The sequence below is a fragment of the Trachurus japonicus genome, chromosome 20 (genome assembly GCF_045865225.1).
Source record: "Trachurus japonicus isolate A0001 chromosome 20, Traja_1.0".
Classification (NCBI taxonomy): Eukaryota; Metazoa; Chordata; class Actinopteri; order Carangiformes; family Carangidae; genus Trachurus; species Trachurus japonicus.
In genome coordinates this window covers 23,156,775-23,175,383 of record NC_140926.1, presented here as the reverse complement: position 1 = coordinate 23,175,383, position 18,609 = coordinate 23,156,775, and the positions used below count along the sequence as shown (strand labels likewise).

Sequence of the window (18,609 nt, the reverse complement as noted above, 5' to 3'; positions counted from 1 at the left end):
ACACAAACTTACATGGATGCAGACACACACAAACACACACACATATACAAACACACACACGTACACATAAACACACAGAGACACACACACACACTTACATGGACACAGACACACAAACACATGCAAGCACACACAGAGACACACACACACTTACATGGACACAGACATACACAAACACACAGAGACACACAAAGACACGCACGCACACACAGAGACACACACACACTTACATGGACACACACACGCAAGCACACACAGAGACACACACACACACTTACATGGACACAGACACACAAACGCACGCACACACAGAGACACACACACACTTACATGGACACACACACAAACACACGCACACAGAGACATACACACACTTACATGGACACAGACACACAAACACGCACACACAGAGACACACAAATTTACATGGACATAGACACACACAGACACACAAACACACGCACACACAGAGACACACACACACTTATATGGACACAGACACACACACTTACATAGACATAGACACACAAACACGCACACACAGAGACACACACATGGACACAGACACACACACTTACAGACACAGACACACACACTTACAGACACAGACACACAAACACGCACACACAGACACACACATGGACACACACACGCACAGACACAGAGACACACACACACTTACATGGACACAGACACACACACACAGACACAGACAAACTTACATGGACATAGACACACACAGACACACAAACACAGGCACACACAGAGACACACACACACACACTTACATGGACACAGACACACAAACACGCACACACAGAGACACACACATGGACACAGACACACACACACGCACAGACACACACACAAACTTACATGGACATAGACACACACAGACACACAAGCACACACACACACACACACACACTTATATGGACACAGACACACACACACTTACAGACACAGACACACAAACACGCACACACAGAGACACACACATGGACACACACACACGCACAGACACAGAGACACACACAAACTTACATGGACACAGACACACACAAACACCCCAAGGCTTTACTATAGTGGATTTTTTACATACATTATAACTTTATCACAAAAAACGAATGACACTTCCATTGTTAAATGTGATCTAGCAGACATTAATTGCAAACATGATTCATGTATGTTATCTATATTGTTTGGAACTGAGATAAAGAAAATATATGTTGGAGTTTTTTTATGTAAATATTTAGTTATATATTTCTTTTAAAACCAACAATAATGTTCCGGGTCAATTTGACCCGAACAGTTCCAAAGGGTCCAAAATGTGAACATAACACAAGGGTTAATGACATAAGAAAATAAAAAAAGACATGAATGAGGCTGCAGAGACAAATCAACCTGCACAAGTAAAAAAAGAAAGAAACTGATCAATGTGCATGGAACAAAGATTTTTTTTATCAAAACATATTTTCTTGTCAGAAATAAAAACATTAAAACATATTAAATGACGGTTGAAAACAGATCTCAGTGTTTCTGCCCAAACTCAGTTAATGCACCTTTAACCCTCGTTTTATCCTCCAAAACCTTCATAAACAGAAACTCAGGTCTGTGAAGAGTTTTTAAAAAGTTAGTCTTTTAATATTTTTTTCTACATCTATTTATTAAAAAAAAGGTACAGGGGTTTTTTAAATAAAATTCATAAAACAAGTGTTTGGATGTAACATCTGAGTTTTTAAATCCACATTTGTGAAGGACGAACAGACACTCGTCCTCAGTGGATCTCCATCTGTGGAAATAAACCTGAGGGGTCATAATAATACAAAAAAAATATTAATTCATAGTCTATGTAATAATTTCTTCTCAATTATATATTGATTGATATCACTGGGCTGTATCACATTATGCAGCTGTGTGTCTTTTGATTTTGGGACCTGCTGCTGAAACATGTGAGAAACGACTGCAACAAAACTCTGGCTGTGGAAAAACTTCATTTTCCTTCATTTCCCACTGAGTCTAAGAATAGAACTGGATTTATTTTACACAGGACATTGATGGACGCTACAGGGACGGCACTCTGTCAAATGACACAGACTGGCAAAGTCAGAAATATAAAACTCTCATTCAAAAATCCCTCAGTGTTTAAACAAAAGGAGCAGGTTAAAAACCAACAGAAACACTGAGGCAAACGGCTGCAGCCGACAACATCCTGCTCCACAGTCACATCACTGTCTCAAGGTTCCAGCCATTTGGTCTTTATGACACTAAACAGACTAAATATACACCTGATGGATTTTCACATTAAAGGGATAGTTCAACATTTTGGCAAATTGGCCCATTGCCATAATCCCTATAGTTTTAGCAGTAGGTTTGTTACCTTTAATTGTCGGTGCAAGCTATTTTTAGAACAGCGGAGCAGAGCCGTGAGCTGCTCAGAGCTACGTTATGGAGGCTAATGGGATTTCTTGGTTTCCCTCATCAAACTCATCAAATACACAATCCAACAACTCCAAAACGCTCTGGTGGACAAGTTGTGACCTGCACATTCACCACACTATGAGATAATAACACAACGTTACCAGACAGAGTTGTTTTAGAGGTAAATACAGAGACTGCTTGATGAAAAACTGCAGCCAACGGGAACACGCATCAGCTGTTTTGCATGAATTTACCTCACAACTTGTCCACCAGAGTGTTTTGGAGTTGTTGGATTGTGTATTTGATGAGTTTGATGAGGGAAACCAAGAAATCCCATGAGCCTCCATAGCGTAGCTCTGAGCAGCTTGCGGCTCTGCTCCGCCGTTCTAAAAACAGCTTGCACCGACAATTAAAGGCAACGAACCTACTGCTAAAACTATAGGGATTATGGCAATAGGCCAATTTGCCAAAATGTTGAACTATCCCTTTAAAAGGCTCCTAAAAAATGGAGGGCTGTGAAAAGTGTAGAGGAAATGTTGAGTTTGACTGGGTGTGTGAGGTGAACATGGAGGAGCTCTGGAGGCATCAACGCCTCTGTGGTCACATGTCCAACCAGTCATGTTCTGGTCCAGAGTTCGGGTCCGACCGGGCCGTGGGTCTGTCTGAGCTGCTTCAGTCTGAGGGGACGGGACCAGACCGGACTCTGCGGAGTCAGAAGTCCGAGTCGTCCGTGGCCGAGTTATCGGCGGCGGTGGTGGGAGGAGCGGCGGGCGGCGGCTTCTCCTCCTCCTGCCTCTTCTTCTTGTTGTTGTGGTTCTTGTTGTGCACGCTCAGCCCCCGCTCCGTCATCTCGTAGATCTGACACTGGGCGCAGTAGTACGGGGACACGCCCACGTGGCGGAACTGGTCGGCCAGGTAGGACGCCAGCGTCTTGAAGCCTTTGTTGCAGATGTTGCAGCGGGGGACCACGCCCGGGTGCTCCTTGTCCAGATGTTTCTTCAGGCCCCTCCTGGACCCTCTGTAGCCGGACGTCTCCGTCTCCGTCCGGTCCTCTGTCCCCGCCGCGCAGAGCAGGCAGGTGAAGATGGCGTCGTGGTTGGCGTGGCGCCGCGTGTGCGTGTCCAGTTCGATCTGAGTGCGGACGCTCTGACTGCAGGCGGTGCAGAAGAAGGTCTTCTTGCCCTCCCTCAGGTGCATCTGTTTCATGTGGACAGCCAGACCCGACGCCCTCTTGAAGGTCCGGCCTGGCGGGCACAGTGAGCACACCAGCAGCTGCTTCCCTGAGCCCATCATGTCGTCGTAGTCCTCTCCAAACTCTAACACGCTCTTGTTGCTCACCACTCTGACCTCCTCCTCCTCCCCCTCCTCCTCCTCTTCCTCCTCCTCCTCTGTCATCATCTTCCTCTTCGGCCGTCTCTGCCTGCTGACGACGGGCGGAGGAGCTCTGGCGTTCTCTCTCACCACAGGAAGTCTGACGGGCTTTTTGTGGGGGAGCGAGCGGTCCACAGACATGGTGAACTGGTAGCTCTCTCCCTCCTCCTCTGGGTTTGAATACTCGATGACGTACACGCCGTCCTCCTCTTCCTCCCCCGCCGCCGCCACCTCCTCCGCCTGCGGGGAGTACTCCACCTCGTACAACTCGTCTTTCCCCTTCCCCTGGACGTGAGACTGCTCCTCTGCGATGTGACTGTCGTCGATCCTCACCACCGTGATCTGGTCCATCCCACCGGCACCGTCCCAGTTTCCGTTTCCTGCCGCTCTGACCGCCAGCTGCTCTGTGGACGTCTGACAGGACAAACAAAGATCATTTGATGTTTCACGTCACCTGTCTCTCTGCATCCGTCCATCCACACAAACTCTGCTGCTGATCTGAATCAAACACTTTACTCCTGCAGTGACGGCTCTGTACAAACTGTCAGAAAACAGTGGAAAATCAGTTTTTGGTTGGTTTTCTGATCCAGTTTCAGTTTCAGTTTAGTTTCTTTGAAAGGGACAATGCACATTAATAAACATTGTATAAAAAACACACATGTAAATGCACTCAAATTAGCTTAAAAAGCTAGTTTTCATCGATTATCCCTTTGCCAGTTTGTACAAGGCAACCTTTAAAAAGAGGAACAATGGAATAAAATATTGTACCACATAGGGTAGAACACAACTGTCCGTAACAGGATCTGTTCCTCCTGTTCATTTACAGAGGGTCATTGCCTTTTCCTCCTTATTAGCTACTAGAAACTTGGTTTTATTCAAATGGAAGCTGCTACTCCTCCATCACATCACCACTGGATCAGGGACCTTATGCAGAACCAATCAGATGTTCCCTCAACGGTTCCATCAACTGATTCCACAAAACCTGGGACCCTCCAATAACTCATGTGAACAGTTGACCTGGTCTGGACCTGGAACTCTGAATGATTACACCAATAAGAAGTAGCCTAGCTATTATGGTGCACTTTGTTTAGTTTTTCTTGTCTTTGCCGGTCCATTGTTTGTGACTAGTTTGTCACGTTGATTTTGGGTTTGGTCTGTCTTTGTTTATTGTCAGTGTTGTTTTTCTATCGTTATTTGTTAAACAGAAAATATGATTTTTTTATATGATAATTGGAAAATTACAAATAAAGTGTTTTTAAAAAAAAAAGAAAACTCATCAACACACAGAAAACCGGGTGCAGATCTGATGTCAGGATTTGGGGGGGGGGGGGTATATGCAACTCATACCATGCCACCATAAATTACAACTTGGTAGAGGCTCACCATATCATTCAAACAGTACTGCACAGGGAATCATTTATTGTGCTTACATTTCTTTTTTATTTGTCCTAAATAGCCAACAGCGCAAATCACTGCTTACTCAACTGTTATATTATAATTTTAGGGGTCTCTGGTATGTAATGTCTACTCACATTCTTATCTTTCGCCTCCCTCCGACCTTCTCAGATCCTCAATTCTTCTCACCATCTTCCTTTTATTCCAGTGAATGGCACTATTTTATGCATGATTAATTGATATGGATGAATATCAAAATATGAAGCCCTAAGATTGAGGGTCGTTTTTTTATTCATATTTCAATTCATGTTTTTCAGAAATTCGGGGGGGGGGGGGCGTGCCCCCGTGCCCCCGTGCCCCCACGCCCCCGCGATCTGCACCCCTGACAGAAACACTTAATACTACTGTTGGTGTCTTATTATTATTAGCCATAGTTTCTGAGGTCTTGTAGTTTGGTTCCGGTAACAGATCTTATCATTAAACTGAAGTTAAACTTTATAGTGATACCCAGGGGGCAAAGCAAAAAAACGGACACGGAGCGTTGTAAAAGGTTTGACACCAGAAATGATATCTACAAACTTCAAGGATTAAAACCTGGGTGGACAACCCGGTCAACTAGCTGCTGGAAAGATACAGGGGGCTAAAACCCCTTTCTTGGGTCATTTTGCTGGTGAAATGATGTAAATGCAAATATTTAGGTACTACAATGGCATAAATAGTCATACAGCTATAAAATTTGGCAGAGAGTATCTTGACACATAGGGGGAGGCATGAAAAAAAGATTCTGGGGTTTGCTGCAACTCAATTTTAAGATATCTCCCTCAACATCCCAAAAAAGACCAAAAAAAGTACTGTTCGTCTGACAAATTCTCATGAAAATTATTATTTTTTCAGCACCTTATGGAGAATATCTATGCTTAACATGTATATAGAAAATTTCCTTAATTCATAAGCTTCCATTTGAGTCCAAGATAGCCTTTCTATCTCAAAAGCCCCACTTGCTGTGGCCAACGGTCTTCTCTATCTATCTGTTCACTTTGGGGAGACCAGAAATAGAATGGTTTCTGATCATGCCAGTTAACATGTAGTTTTTCACAATAGGTGTTGCATTGTTTGGAGACAGCCTGTAGCTTTCCAGTAGCTAGTAGAAAGGCTATCTTGGACTCAAATGGAAGCTTATGAATTAAGGAAATTTTCTATATATATGTTAAGCATAGATATTCTCCATAAGGTGCTGAAAAATAATAATTTTCATGAGAATTTGTCAGGCGAACAGTACTTTTTTTGGTCTTTTTTGGGATGTTGAGGGAGATATCTTAAAATTGAGTTGCAGCAAACCCCAGAATCTTTTTTTCATGCCTCCCCCTATGTGTCAAGATACTCTCTGCCAAATTTTATAGTTGTATGACTATTTATGCCATTGTAGTACCTAAATATTTGCATTTACATCATTTCGCCAGCAAAATGACCCCAGAAAGGGGTTTTGGCCCCCTGTAGCTTTCCAGCAGCTAGTTGACCGGGTTGTCCACCCAGGTTTTAATCCTTGAAGTTCCTAGATATAATTTCTGGTGTCAAACCTTTTACAACGCTCCGTGTCCGTTTTTCAAAAAACTGGGATTTTGCCCCCTGGGTATGATGTTAACAACATGATGCAGCAGCTGATGAACATGCTGCAACCACTGTAAAAAGAACAACTGACACACTACTGACTACTGACTCTGTGAACAACTCACATACGCACAACTACGTAGTAAAGTAACAAAGTAGTGGAAAGCGAAGAGCGTGTGTCATTTCTGTGTGTTTGTGTATCTGTGTGTGCGCTGAGCAGCGGTAGGACGGTGCAGACTCACCGTGACCCTGCTGCTGAAGTCAGCCATCACACAGGAACCTCGAAGACCAGATTATATGAAAACAAGCAGGCAGGTGGAGAGCAGGGGGGGAGGTGGGGGGGGGGTCCAGGCCGAGGGGGTCTAGCTCTCTTTCCTCCGTCTCTCTCTCCCTCTCTCTGCCCCGCTGGGCTCGGTACCGGCGGAAGCAGACGGCTGTAACGCGCCGGTGATCGTCCGGGACGAAAATCAGCGTTCGCTCGGTGCAGCAGCGGAGGAGGCTTCATCCAGCAGCCGAGAGCCGACAGCCCCCAAAATGTCTATTCTCTCTCTGGGGAAAAACAAAACACCAGTAGCAGCTCGGGGGGACAGGGCGCCCCCTGGTGGCGCGGAGGGATAACAACAGAGGGATTTACCATTAAAATACCATTGAACGACTGGGCCGAAATTTAGAGCTAAACTCAGTGGAAATTCACCATAAGAGTTTTATGTGATTTCAGCATGCTGAAAAAGGATAAATAAGTAGGAATATTTCCACTCTGTTACTACAACACACATTTATTCAAATAAACGTTGTTCCAATGAACACAAAGTAGGAAGCAGAATTTCTTTCAAATGTATCCTAGGCCTATATTGCTATGAATTCTATTAATAAATTGTAGGCATAATGGCGTAAACACTCCTACTTCAACTGGCTCAACGTTTGCTTTATTCATGGTGTGTTTTTGTTCTATGTTTTGGTCATAGCCTACGTGGACGAGGTCAACTAGTTATGAATACATGTGTGAGGAGAAGAGTTTGTTCAGGAGAGGAGCTTCTTTCATTGAAAACAAAGCAGGTCTGGACGGAGGACGCCGCCCTGTTCCAGTTGAGATGAAGAGGTGTTGTCATGGTTGCCGTGCTGCTGCTGCTGGTGCAAAGATAAAGGCTTGAAGTGGAGATGTACTGTAGGTCCTTTCTGCTGCTAGGCATCATGGGAAATATCAACTCTCTGTCCAACAAGAGTGATGAGCTGGAGATATTGGTGGAAAGAAAGTACCTACTACATTTTTTCATATAACAATACTTGTGTAGCTACATCTCACCCATAGCAACCACTGAAGTTCTATGTGAAGTTCTCCATGAAGTTGTTGCTAGCATAGTGTCAGGTTGAAACAACAGAAACACTGACATGCGTGTTCGTTTATTCCAAGAGAGGACAAACAACGACGTTCCGGATTTATTAAATTGGATCATCAAAGGAATCAGATACAAAAAACTCTCCTGTTCAAGAAAACACAGTCTGCAAGCCGTTATCTGCACCAACCATCCCAAGAGAGTGAGAATTATCTGTCATCTGCCCAAGACAAAGGCGTTACATTAATTCTTAATACTTCGAACTGAAACACTGAAACACAACAAAATCCTCCCTACTCTGGCATACATTTTCCATCCCAGGTGTCTGAGGGGTCAGGGCAGATAATACAGACCATTAAAACTCTTCCTCACAATGCTTCATTCAGCAGGCCACAGGCCTCTCATCCTCTCCTCCCTTCGGCCTTGGAGATGTTTTGCTTTTAGTGTGGCTCTGTGTGCCCTCAGCTTACCTCTGAATGATCAAAAGGGTTACTGGTATTTATTGCATTATGAATCAGGCTCAACACAAATCTATATGGTTTCCTTACAAGTTTCAGTTATCTTTAAACTCAATGGGTTAGGCTACTCAAAAATATAAGACATAGTTAAAACATGAGACTAAACTTTACTACTACTTAAAGTGAAAGCATAAACAGATACATACTAAATCTTTCTATATGTCCTGGGCTGGCTCCTATCTCTCCATGTGTTAACCCTTCGTACCACGGGGCCAATGCTTGACTCTCTCTCATTCTTCAACAGGACACAACAGCTCAAATACAGTTCAGAACAACTTACATAAGGCAAAAGTTTCACACCACACAGGATTAACTTGTTTAAATGGGTAAAATGTCTAAGTGCTCAATCTAATAAAACAATCCTCGGTGAGATATATTCAGTGTTGATCAGTAATGTCAAAGTGGAGAATGTGTTAGTTCTGATGAGGTATCTGTGTGCAGCTTGGAAATCTCCAGTGTAGAGACACAGGTTCAGCTTTATTCCATCAGTCAGTAAAACAACGGTGTTCTGTTTTATTTGTTAATCAGTAGGGCACAATATCAAACTCAGTTAGTAAAGGTAAATATTCAGGTAGGTAAAGGTAAACAGACAGTTTTCACCCTAACACTAGGATACAGACTAAACATCCTGAGGCACTTTTAATAATATCAGGAGACTTCAATCATGTTTGATGTAGCCTATCACTGGAGGGTGTGGTGGCCAGATGTAGCTACACTGAAGATGGTGGAGGCCGTTATGAACAACTGGGATCATCTATTTCATAACATCTTAGTGGACCAGGACGGCTCCTCTCTTCACTGCAGGACAGAGACATACAGAAGATCCTTTGTACCTTCAGGTTTTTTAACTCTTCTGCTAATGAAAGATGAGCTGACAGACAAATGAATTTCCCTTTGGGAATGAATAAAGTCATTGTATCTTATCATATCATTTTCATGTTGCACCTTAGTGTTAACGATAATTACTTTATGCTGCTGGGTAATAAAACATCACCATTCGTTGGTCTCTTTATACAACTAGGCTATAAAGCAGCAATGAACAATTCTTTTCCAGTCATTTAGTTGTGATGAAAAAACTGAATGTCAACCGATTATTTGGCCTAGTTGTTCAGGTTTAATTTGTTAAATACGACTACCTTCTTCCTGTGTTTGCTGTTTTCTTCCATATATGTTCGGGATATAGATATATTTAATAGCTAAATTGTCTCACCTGCTATAATAAAGGGCCAACTATTAATCATTTGAAATCACCATTAACACATATCACATCAGCCTGGCGTGGTCTGGATATGTGAATGGAAAGAGATCATCCAAACAGATATAAACTGAAAATCTAATTTACCTAAACACATATTGTTCTGTTGTAACTGTCAACAGTGACTTATGAATAAAGCAACGGCATTTTGAACGCCCTGTTAAGCGCATGCGCAGACCGGCGGAAAGAATTAGCGGTAGCTCACTAGCTCAGTTCACATCTCAGCTTTCGCTGACAACTATAAACAGTTCCTGTTTAACGGCCTGTCGTTTCTATCGAGTGGGACTAACGTTGCCAAGGCGTGAAAGAATATGCCCAAGAATAAAGGTAAGAGCCACAGGAACAAGTCACCGCGTGTTCTCCTGTGTCGGTGTTTGTGTAATTGTGTCGAGTCGCCGCGGAGACACGCAGTGAAAACGTGACACCGAGCGGCTAACGCTAGTTAGCACCATCTTTAGAGTCGGCTACCGAACCGTTAACGGCGTCTGAGTCAACCCAACCGAGGATGGATTTCCTCGCGGTAGTGATGGAGCCAGTGTTGGATAAATTAATATGATGTATACTTTTTATCTGTTTGTCAGTGTATTTCGCGGCTAGCCGGTACAGCTAACGGGCTAGCTGCTAGTTAAACCCCACCCCGGTTTGGCCTGTGACAGGTTTGTTTCTGTGGAATTAACCCCTGATAACGCCTGGTCGTTTCTACTGTCTTATTGAACTTCCATGGGGATGTAGTGTGAGGGTCCAGGTCATTAGTGTTTCTTGAACGTCGCTTAAACTAAGTTAACTCGGTATCTTTCAGCGTGTACCACGTTATCTTATCTTCTGTAGCGTCCCAGCTGGACTGTAAAATACCACTGCTTATATAAAAATGATCCCAACACGTATTTACGGGTCGATTGTGTGACAAAGAATGAATTTTGTTGGCTAAAAATGAAGTATGCTAATTGATGCGTCCATTGACCTTTAACCCAGTGAGCGGGATGATGAAATGAATGAATGGAGAGTTGTAACTTGTATCTTTTTGACTCTGGTTACAGGTAAGGGAGGTAAGAATCGGCGACGTGGAAAGAACGAGAATGAGTCAGAGAAGAGAGAGCTGGTGTTCAAAGAGGATGGACAGGGTGAGTACCAGGTCTGATCCCGGGGGAGAGGAGCCAGCTGTTACACTGGAGCTGAACTGAAGAGCCTCCTCACTCTGACTTCATGATGTCAAAAACAAATAGAGAATTATTTGTATTTCCAAAAGTGATAAAGTGACCAGGGACATGAAAATTAAGTGTTTTCCAGCATTTGGTTTGACAGTGTGGACAGGGTAGGCGTTGTAGTGTGGTTGCCAATAAAGTTACCTATAGTAACCCTAAAGGGGAATGAACTGATGCCTGAAAAGCCCAGCAGCTTGTCATCGCTTTAAACAGTCACAGTTCTAGTGAACATCTCATTAAACATTATCAATAAACACCAGAGCAAAACTAGGAATATAAATACTTTATAGTATTCCTGAGGCTTTTCTCTGGCTGAAGGTCTGTGCTTTAATTTACAGTAGTGGAAAGCTACTGATAAGCTACAGATAATTCCTGGGCAGCAAGTTTGGGGAAGTCATTGATTATTTACTCAAAAAAACAAAAGAAGCCAAGAAAACCTGTTCCAGCATCTCTAGTGTAAATATGTTCTTTATAGTCAAGACAATAAACCTTAGGACACACAAAACAAGCAGCCCGGAGACACCAGCTTGGGGTTGGAAGTTGCAATAAATGAATGAGCTCTTTTCTTCTTTTTTTCAACTATTTTGTAATTTCTGTCATTGTCACATGTACAACGAAATGAAAATGCCAAACCAGTTGGTGCAATATTCAAGGTAAATTTAAAAAAAAAAGGCTATAAAGGAGCATAAACAATAGCTGGGATAAACACTGTTAATATAACGGATATTATTGAGTACGAATCACATGAATGACGTGCACAACGATGTACAAATAGACTACGTGAACAACACACGTCTCTGATTTGCTTGTTACTGGGCTGTTTGACATCCAGGACCAGTAGTTCCAGAGCGGCGATGCTCACGGCTTCAGCTGCAGTGAACAGTGATGCCAACATCCCTGCTATGTGGAAGAGAGCCCAGTGTACGGAGGAGGATTTGCTCCTGAAGGCAACGCTTACGCAATGCACAGTCATGTTTAGAGCCGGGCGCAGAATCGCCTGTGAATATTTAGGTCACGCAGTTTGTAAATATTTTTGAATAGTTCGGGTGTAGTTGATGTGCATCACACCAGACTGTGTCAAAGAGTAAAGAATATCATCATTTTCCCCTTTAATTCAGACAGTAGATAATATAATAGGAAATGAAGGAGAAAGAAGCAGTAAGCCTGATGTTAGTGGTTGGTATCGTAGGTTATGAAGGCTCTCCAGTGGAGATTAAAAAGATGGAAATAAAACTGGAACTCATTTTCAGCTCTCAATATTTCATGAATCAGTCAGAAAGAAAACTGACTTACTCTATTTGTGTTCTTCAATCACTAATTTATAAAATGAAGTGGGCATATTATTATGTTAGATGATAAACAGTGAATTCAGTCCCTATTTTTGTAGAGGAGCATGAATGTGATGTAATTAAAATATCCAGTCTAAGAGCAGAATGTAGAGCAATGTTGTTTCTACTTGTTCTGACCTCAAATACTCTGTCAGTACAGTTTTTTGTGTGTTTGTGTCAAGAACTTTCCTATTCAGATCCCAGTAACACTGAAGCTGTGTCTATTCTCTCCTCAGATCCTTTTGTCTGCACTTTGCTCTTTTCTATCATACATTACATTTCTAGAATTGCACTGGACTACAGATGAAACACTGACCTGGCTCATTAAATGCATGGTCGTGCTTATTTTTCCTCTAGAGCTCAATATAAGTGTAATGTAATATTTCATAAAAGTGCAACAAATTCGTCTGATACAACCAGATACACTCGGTGGAAGTGATTTGATCATAATACCCTGTGGTAAATTAGTCATTATGTATTTTATTTCTTACAGTTTTATATTTGTATTATAAGAAATTCTCCAGCTTCATGGGCATTGAAAGTTAGACCTCCACATTTTATTACCGTTCTATGTTCCTGATAGAAATTAAAAGGTTGCTGCCAGAAGTGGCTCAGAATAACCGTCCTACTCTTGGATGTTAAAGACCTTTGCCCAAGTGATTTAAAGGACATGTCCAGATATTTCCTTGATGTAATTGTTGCTTGCACCATCTTGTTTTCCAGAATACGCTCAGGTGATAAAAATGTTGGGGAATGGACGTCTGGAGGCCATGTGTTTCGATGGCACCAAGCGGCTCTGCCACATCAGAGGAAAACTCCGGAAAAAGGTAGGAATGTCCCGACTGTCATCTCACACCTTTTCACACACACACACATGAGAAAACCTCCCCTGACGTAATGCTGAATCAGCACGGGCTCAATGGTCTGTCAGCCACCGTTAATGTGGTAGCATGGACTCAGTTGAGCGTGTGTGTGTGTGTGTACGTACTGCACTCCGTGGCTGTATGAAACAAGGTGTAATCTGTGCTTTGTCTTGTTTTCCATCAGGTCTGGATTAACACGTCAGACATCATCCTGGTGGGATTGAGAGATTACCAGGTGTGTTGGCTCACATGACACACACTTGGCCGTCAACACTGTAGTGACCTCACTGTGAGGACGTATCGCACAACTTGTTGCTCCCTTTGTTTCACACATACTAAAAGGTTTCCCATGTTCCAGATATCAGACCCTGGGAAAAAATAATGTCAAACTTAGATGATTTTTTAAAAAATTATTTATTTATATTCAATCCATATGTTCATCCATCCAATTGCTTCTATGCATGATTAATGATTAAAGGGATAGTTCAACATTTTGGCAAATTGGCCCATGCCATAATCCCTATAGTTTTAGCAGTAGGTTTGTTGCCTTTAATTGTCGGTGCAAGCTGTTTTTAGAACGGCGGAGCAGAGCCACGAGCTGCTCAGAGCGACACTATGGAGGCTAATGGGATTTCTTGGTTTCCCTCATCAAACTGATCAAATACACAATCCAACAACTCCAAAACGCTCTGGTGGACAAGTTGTGACCTGCACATTCACCACGCTATGAGATAATAACAGAACGTTACGAGACAGAGTTGTTTTAGAGGTTAATTCATGCAAAACCGCTGATGCGCGTTCCCGTCGGGGACAGTTTTTCGGCAAGCAGTCTCTGTATTTGCCTCGAAAACAACTCGCTCTCGTAACAATTTGCCAAAATGTTGAACTATCCTTTTAAGTAATGATATTATTTGCAACCAAATGTAGTTTCTGGCAGATCAGCCTCTTGCCTAAAAGGACGTATGCTTCATCAGCAAAAAAGCTCTCATCACATTTCCTAAACCTTGATTGTTGATATTTTTGTTTTTTAAAGCTCTAATGTCACTGTACATATCAGTTTATGTCCGTGTGATGAAGGTTTAGTCAGTATTTCCTTCTGACGCTTTTCTAATCTATGTAACAAGTTGACCTGGTAGCTACGGTACCCAGCGGTGTGCTGCCTCAGCCTTGGTCTCATTCCTCCTCATGTGTTTCAGGATAACAAAGCCGACGTCATCCTCAAGTACAACGCAGACGAGGCTCGCAGTTTGAAAGCCTACGGAGAGCTGCCAGAGCATGGTGAGCTGGGGGACTGGTCATCACATGTCCAGGGATTTATTTATAGTCTCTGTAGCTCCTTGTTTATGAGGCTCACATTGTTGTTCTGTTCATGAGAGTTTCATAGAGGAGCAGTGGCTGACAACGTGTGTAGTTTCTGACTTCCACCAGCAGAGGTCCTCACTGTCCTGACCTTTATTACAACCTCTCAACAATATTCAGTCATTTCGTCCTAGTGTAATAGAAACATGGTTTTCTGATTGTTGAACATGTAGTTTACTTTTTCCTTTCTCTTCACCATCATTCTCTGTCTTCTCTCCTCAGCCAAAATCAACGAGACAGACACCTTCGGGCCCGGAGACGACGATGAGATCCAGTTTGATGACATTGGCGATGATGATGAGGACATTGATGACGTAAGTGTCTTCTGATTTTATGATTGACCTCCTCTCCCTTTTGTGCTAAGGGCTAGTTTCCAATCAGTTTGTTAAATTGTGATTATTAATCAGTTATTTCTGATGAAAGAAACTAACTTTTTTATCTGATCAGTGATGCATCATCAGCTTTTTCAGGTAGTCTGCCTGTGATGTTCTTATGTTGGGTCTTTAAAAAACTAAGTGGGAAGCAAAATTGACCATTTTATAATTTGTAGCAGCCCAAGGAGATTTGTTTTCAAATGCCAACCTCAAATATACAGATTTGATTGTGATGGGTGAAGATGAACTACTCACATTGGAATTGAAACATTTGTCATGTTTACTTGGAAAATGACAAATATTTAACCACGTATCAAATGACTTTACAACTTATTTTCTGTATTGATTCATCTACAGAATTGAAAGTTGCAGCTCTACTACCTTGTGTTTTCAGCTTATTCAGAGCTACAGACACTTTTCAGTCAGGTTTAGTAGTAACTAAGGGTTGACACCCATCTCTACCTGGAGTAACTGGTTCCTCCCAGTGTGTGGTTGAAAGCTAAAACAATTTGTTGATTAATCACACATTATATTATACTATACCAACAGTTATATTATACTATACTACTAGATGTCATTTTTAATCAGCCCAGCTACTAAACCAAAGGCTGAACCAGTTTTGCTTTAGTGATGAGAAATGAATGCTGAAATGAGCTGAAACTCCAAATGTTTCAGGAATTTAACTTTGAAGCAGAAAATGACCATGGATTACAAGTGCGAATAAAAGTTGAAATAATTGTGTTTTCTCTTTTTTTCCCCCCAGATCTAAAGACCTGCAACTAGAGGGAGGAAGTGGGATTTTACTAGATATGCTCCAATTGGGATATTTTGAGCCGACACACCGCACCAATAACAATTATTTTTATTAAGATCAGCCTATGCCAATCCAATACAGTTTATTACATTACAGTATGTTTCAATTTATTCCATTTGTTTATCACCAGTCTTTGTTGTATGGAGAACTTTAAGTGCATTCACATAAGGGGTAGAAAAGACATCAGTACTTTGAGTTTATTGTTAACATGAATGAACGTGAGATTCTGCCTCAGTACAACTGTCTCAGTTATCACTTGTAGCAACCGGAGGGCGATGCAGCAGGCTGCCTAGTGACTGATGATGACGCAGACAGTTTCCCCTTTCTGCCTTCATGCAGTTGGATTGGAGAATCAGAGTAGGCTGATCACCAGCATCATATTTGGGGTGAATATCTGGAGCATTACTAGATTTTTTTACCTTTTTGTTTCAAACATCAACAAAATGGCGAATGTGCCGCATCACTTGTACTCTTTATTTTCTGGTATAATTCAAACACTTAACTGTTTTTGTAGAGGCTCGAGCCGATACATGACTGCAAAATATCTTGCACCAAATGCGTCATCTTTTAAAAATGTATTTATATTGATTTCACACTATGTGGAATTTAGCAACAAGTACAGAATCTCTGGATTCGCCAATAAAAAGATAAACCATTTTGTGTATTTTTATTTTTATTTTTTTTTCCTTTGGCAGTCTGTATCATTGTAGCTGTAGCCTGTAAGACAGTTGATAAAGTTGAAGACAGTTTGAAAGCTGTTTATTAATGATAGAAGAAAGGTAATAACACTGAGTATGGCTCTGAATCCTTAGAGTTTGTCATTTTGTCAACTTCATATCCCACTGATGATGTTTTACAGTAAACTTTTTGCATTTTGAATTGAACCGTGGCCGAATGAAGACAATTCCTTTCCCCTGAAATCTAAAGGAAAATCAAATGTATTTTTCTGTTGTTTCCCTTATTTGTGTTTTTTTTTTCCTTCTTTTTTGTGTGTTTCCATGTTCTGTTGTGAACTCTTCGCTGCTCGCTCTGTAGCTTCAACACACAGTGAAGCTCGGCCCGGCCGGCTGCTCTGTCTCACGTCAGACCAGCGGTTCCCAAACTCTTCCTCCACCGATCCACACCAGTAAAACCTCACAGCAGAGCCTTCTGTCTTATTCTCTGAACCTCTTTAAAATCAAATAACAGTCACATACAGTATATATACAAGACATCTATTTTTCTCCTTTCCTCCTTCTGGAAACCTCCTCATGTTCCCTGAGGGAGGGGGGCAGCACCTCAGTTTGGGAACCACTGTTCTAGACCACATGGAGCCTGTTGCTGTTGTTGCTGTAACTCTGAATTACTAAAAAAATGTACTATGATGTTTGAAGGCTGGGTTTCCAATAAAGATCTTAACTCCACTGACCTGGCAAAGTGGTTTTTAGGCGCCTAACGCTTTGTGCTGGTCTGACAGAGGCCGAGCTAAAACAGAAGGAGCTCTGGGGGGGTAACTGGGCTCATGCCCTTCACAGCGTGGGCCCACCACGTCCAGAGCCACTGGTGTTGTTGACGTAGTGGAGATGAAACATAAAGCAGCCCTGCTAACGTTCCTGTCGCAGCTCAGTACCTAACTGCTGTTTGTTTTTGTGTTGTGGCTTGTGATCACTGCAGCTACTATGTGTTTTTTTCTTAGCAAAATTATGTTATTTAGATTACAGATAGATCTTCAGATTTGTATTATTCTTCCAACAAGCAATTTAAAATGGTGTCTCTGTTTAATCTGAATTTAGAGACTTAATTGTAGCAAAAGATGCAAGCACTGATATTGAGACTTGATGTCTTTTCCTTTAAATACAATGCAGAATCCACTTTTCCAATATTGATTTTAGCCTTGTTTTAAGACCAAGATCTTAATGCCAGGCATTTTTAGTGTCTGTTTCTAAAGTGCCGTGTAAGTTTTTTTTCCTGCTTATCGATCGCTTGATTGTGTTTCCAGTCAGGTTGGCAACAGATGAGAAATGTACACTACTCACAAAAAGTTAGGGATGTTTGGCTTTTGGATTAAATGTCAGAATGCACCTAAAATGCACTATAACCTTTACAGGTGAACTTAATTTAACCTTCTCTAAACTTTTGAATGCACATGTCCAGTTGTTCAATGTTTCAGTACTTATTGAATAACATGCTGTTCTCTAACAAGGTGATTAACCACAAAAATCACAAGCACCGTCTGATTTAGTGGTTCAGTTGTCATTGAACCACTAAATGTTCTGGTTCAATGACAGTTTGTATACAGTCCTCTTCTCTCTCCCTCTCCTCTCCACCTTGTTCACATTTTGACATCATGAGACCAAGACAACACTTTGATCAAACTGAACAAGTTATTGAGACATTGAGATTTGTGTTGTGCTATAGCCAACACTGTTGTTAGCTTTTGTTTGAGATAAAGAAATGACCATTGCATCCTTCTACTTAAAAGGCCTGCTTTCATGATAGAATATCACTGTAGCATGAACTATTTATAGGGATATTCTTGTCTATTATCCCTAACTTTTTGTGAGTAGTGTATATATCCACTATCCAGGCTGACTGTATTTCTCTAACCTGCAATTGCAAGAAGAAGTCGTGATGTTATGTTGACAAAAGGGTGTTGATTTTTAATTCTTGGTTTTTTGTTTCAGTTGACTGCTGATAGTCATTACCAGGGCGAAGGGTGCTGATTTTGCTTATTGGATCATACTTGTAATCCAGATGCAATGGACTCTCAGTTTTCTGATTGAGTTTG

At 41.8% G+C, this 18,609-nt stretch overlaps 2 protein-coding genes across 2 annotated transcripts; one reads left to right on the top strand and one right to left on the bottom strand.

Moving 5' to 3' along the window:
* Positions 1-2,986: 2,986 nt before the first annotated feature.
* LOC146966929 (uncharacterized) lies at positions 2,987-7,328 on the bottom strand. Its single transcript, XM_085763606.1, has 2 exons — positions 7,038-7,328; positions 2,987-4,206 (listed from the first exon to the last, which is right to left on the bottom strand). The coding sequence occupies exons 1-2, from the start codon at positions 7,062-7,064 to the stop codon at positions 3,133-3,135; spliced, it is 1,101 nt and encodes a 366-aa protein (XP_085619732.1). The 5' UTR covers positions 7,065-7,328; the 3' UTR covers positions 2,987-3,132.
* Positions 7,329-10,076: 2,748 nt separating this feature from the next.
* eif1axb (eukaryotic translation initiation factor 1A X-linked b) lies at positions 10,077-16,021 on the top strand. The gene is made up of 7 exons (XM_085763721.1): positions 10,077-10,229; positions 10,940-11,023; positions 13,156-13,259; positions 13,480-13,530; positions 14,492-14,573; positions 14,877-14,968; positions 15,792-16,021. Exons 1-7 carry the CDS (start codon positions 10,214-10,216, stop codon positions 15,795-15,797), a joined length of 435 nt encoding a protein of 144 aa, XP_085619847.1. The 5' UTR covers positions 10,077-10,213; the 3' UTR covers positions 15,798-16,021.
* The last annotated feature ends 2,588 nt before the right edge of the window (positions 16,022-18,609 follow it).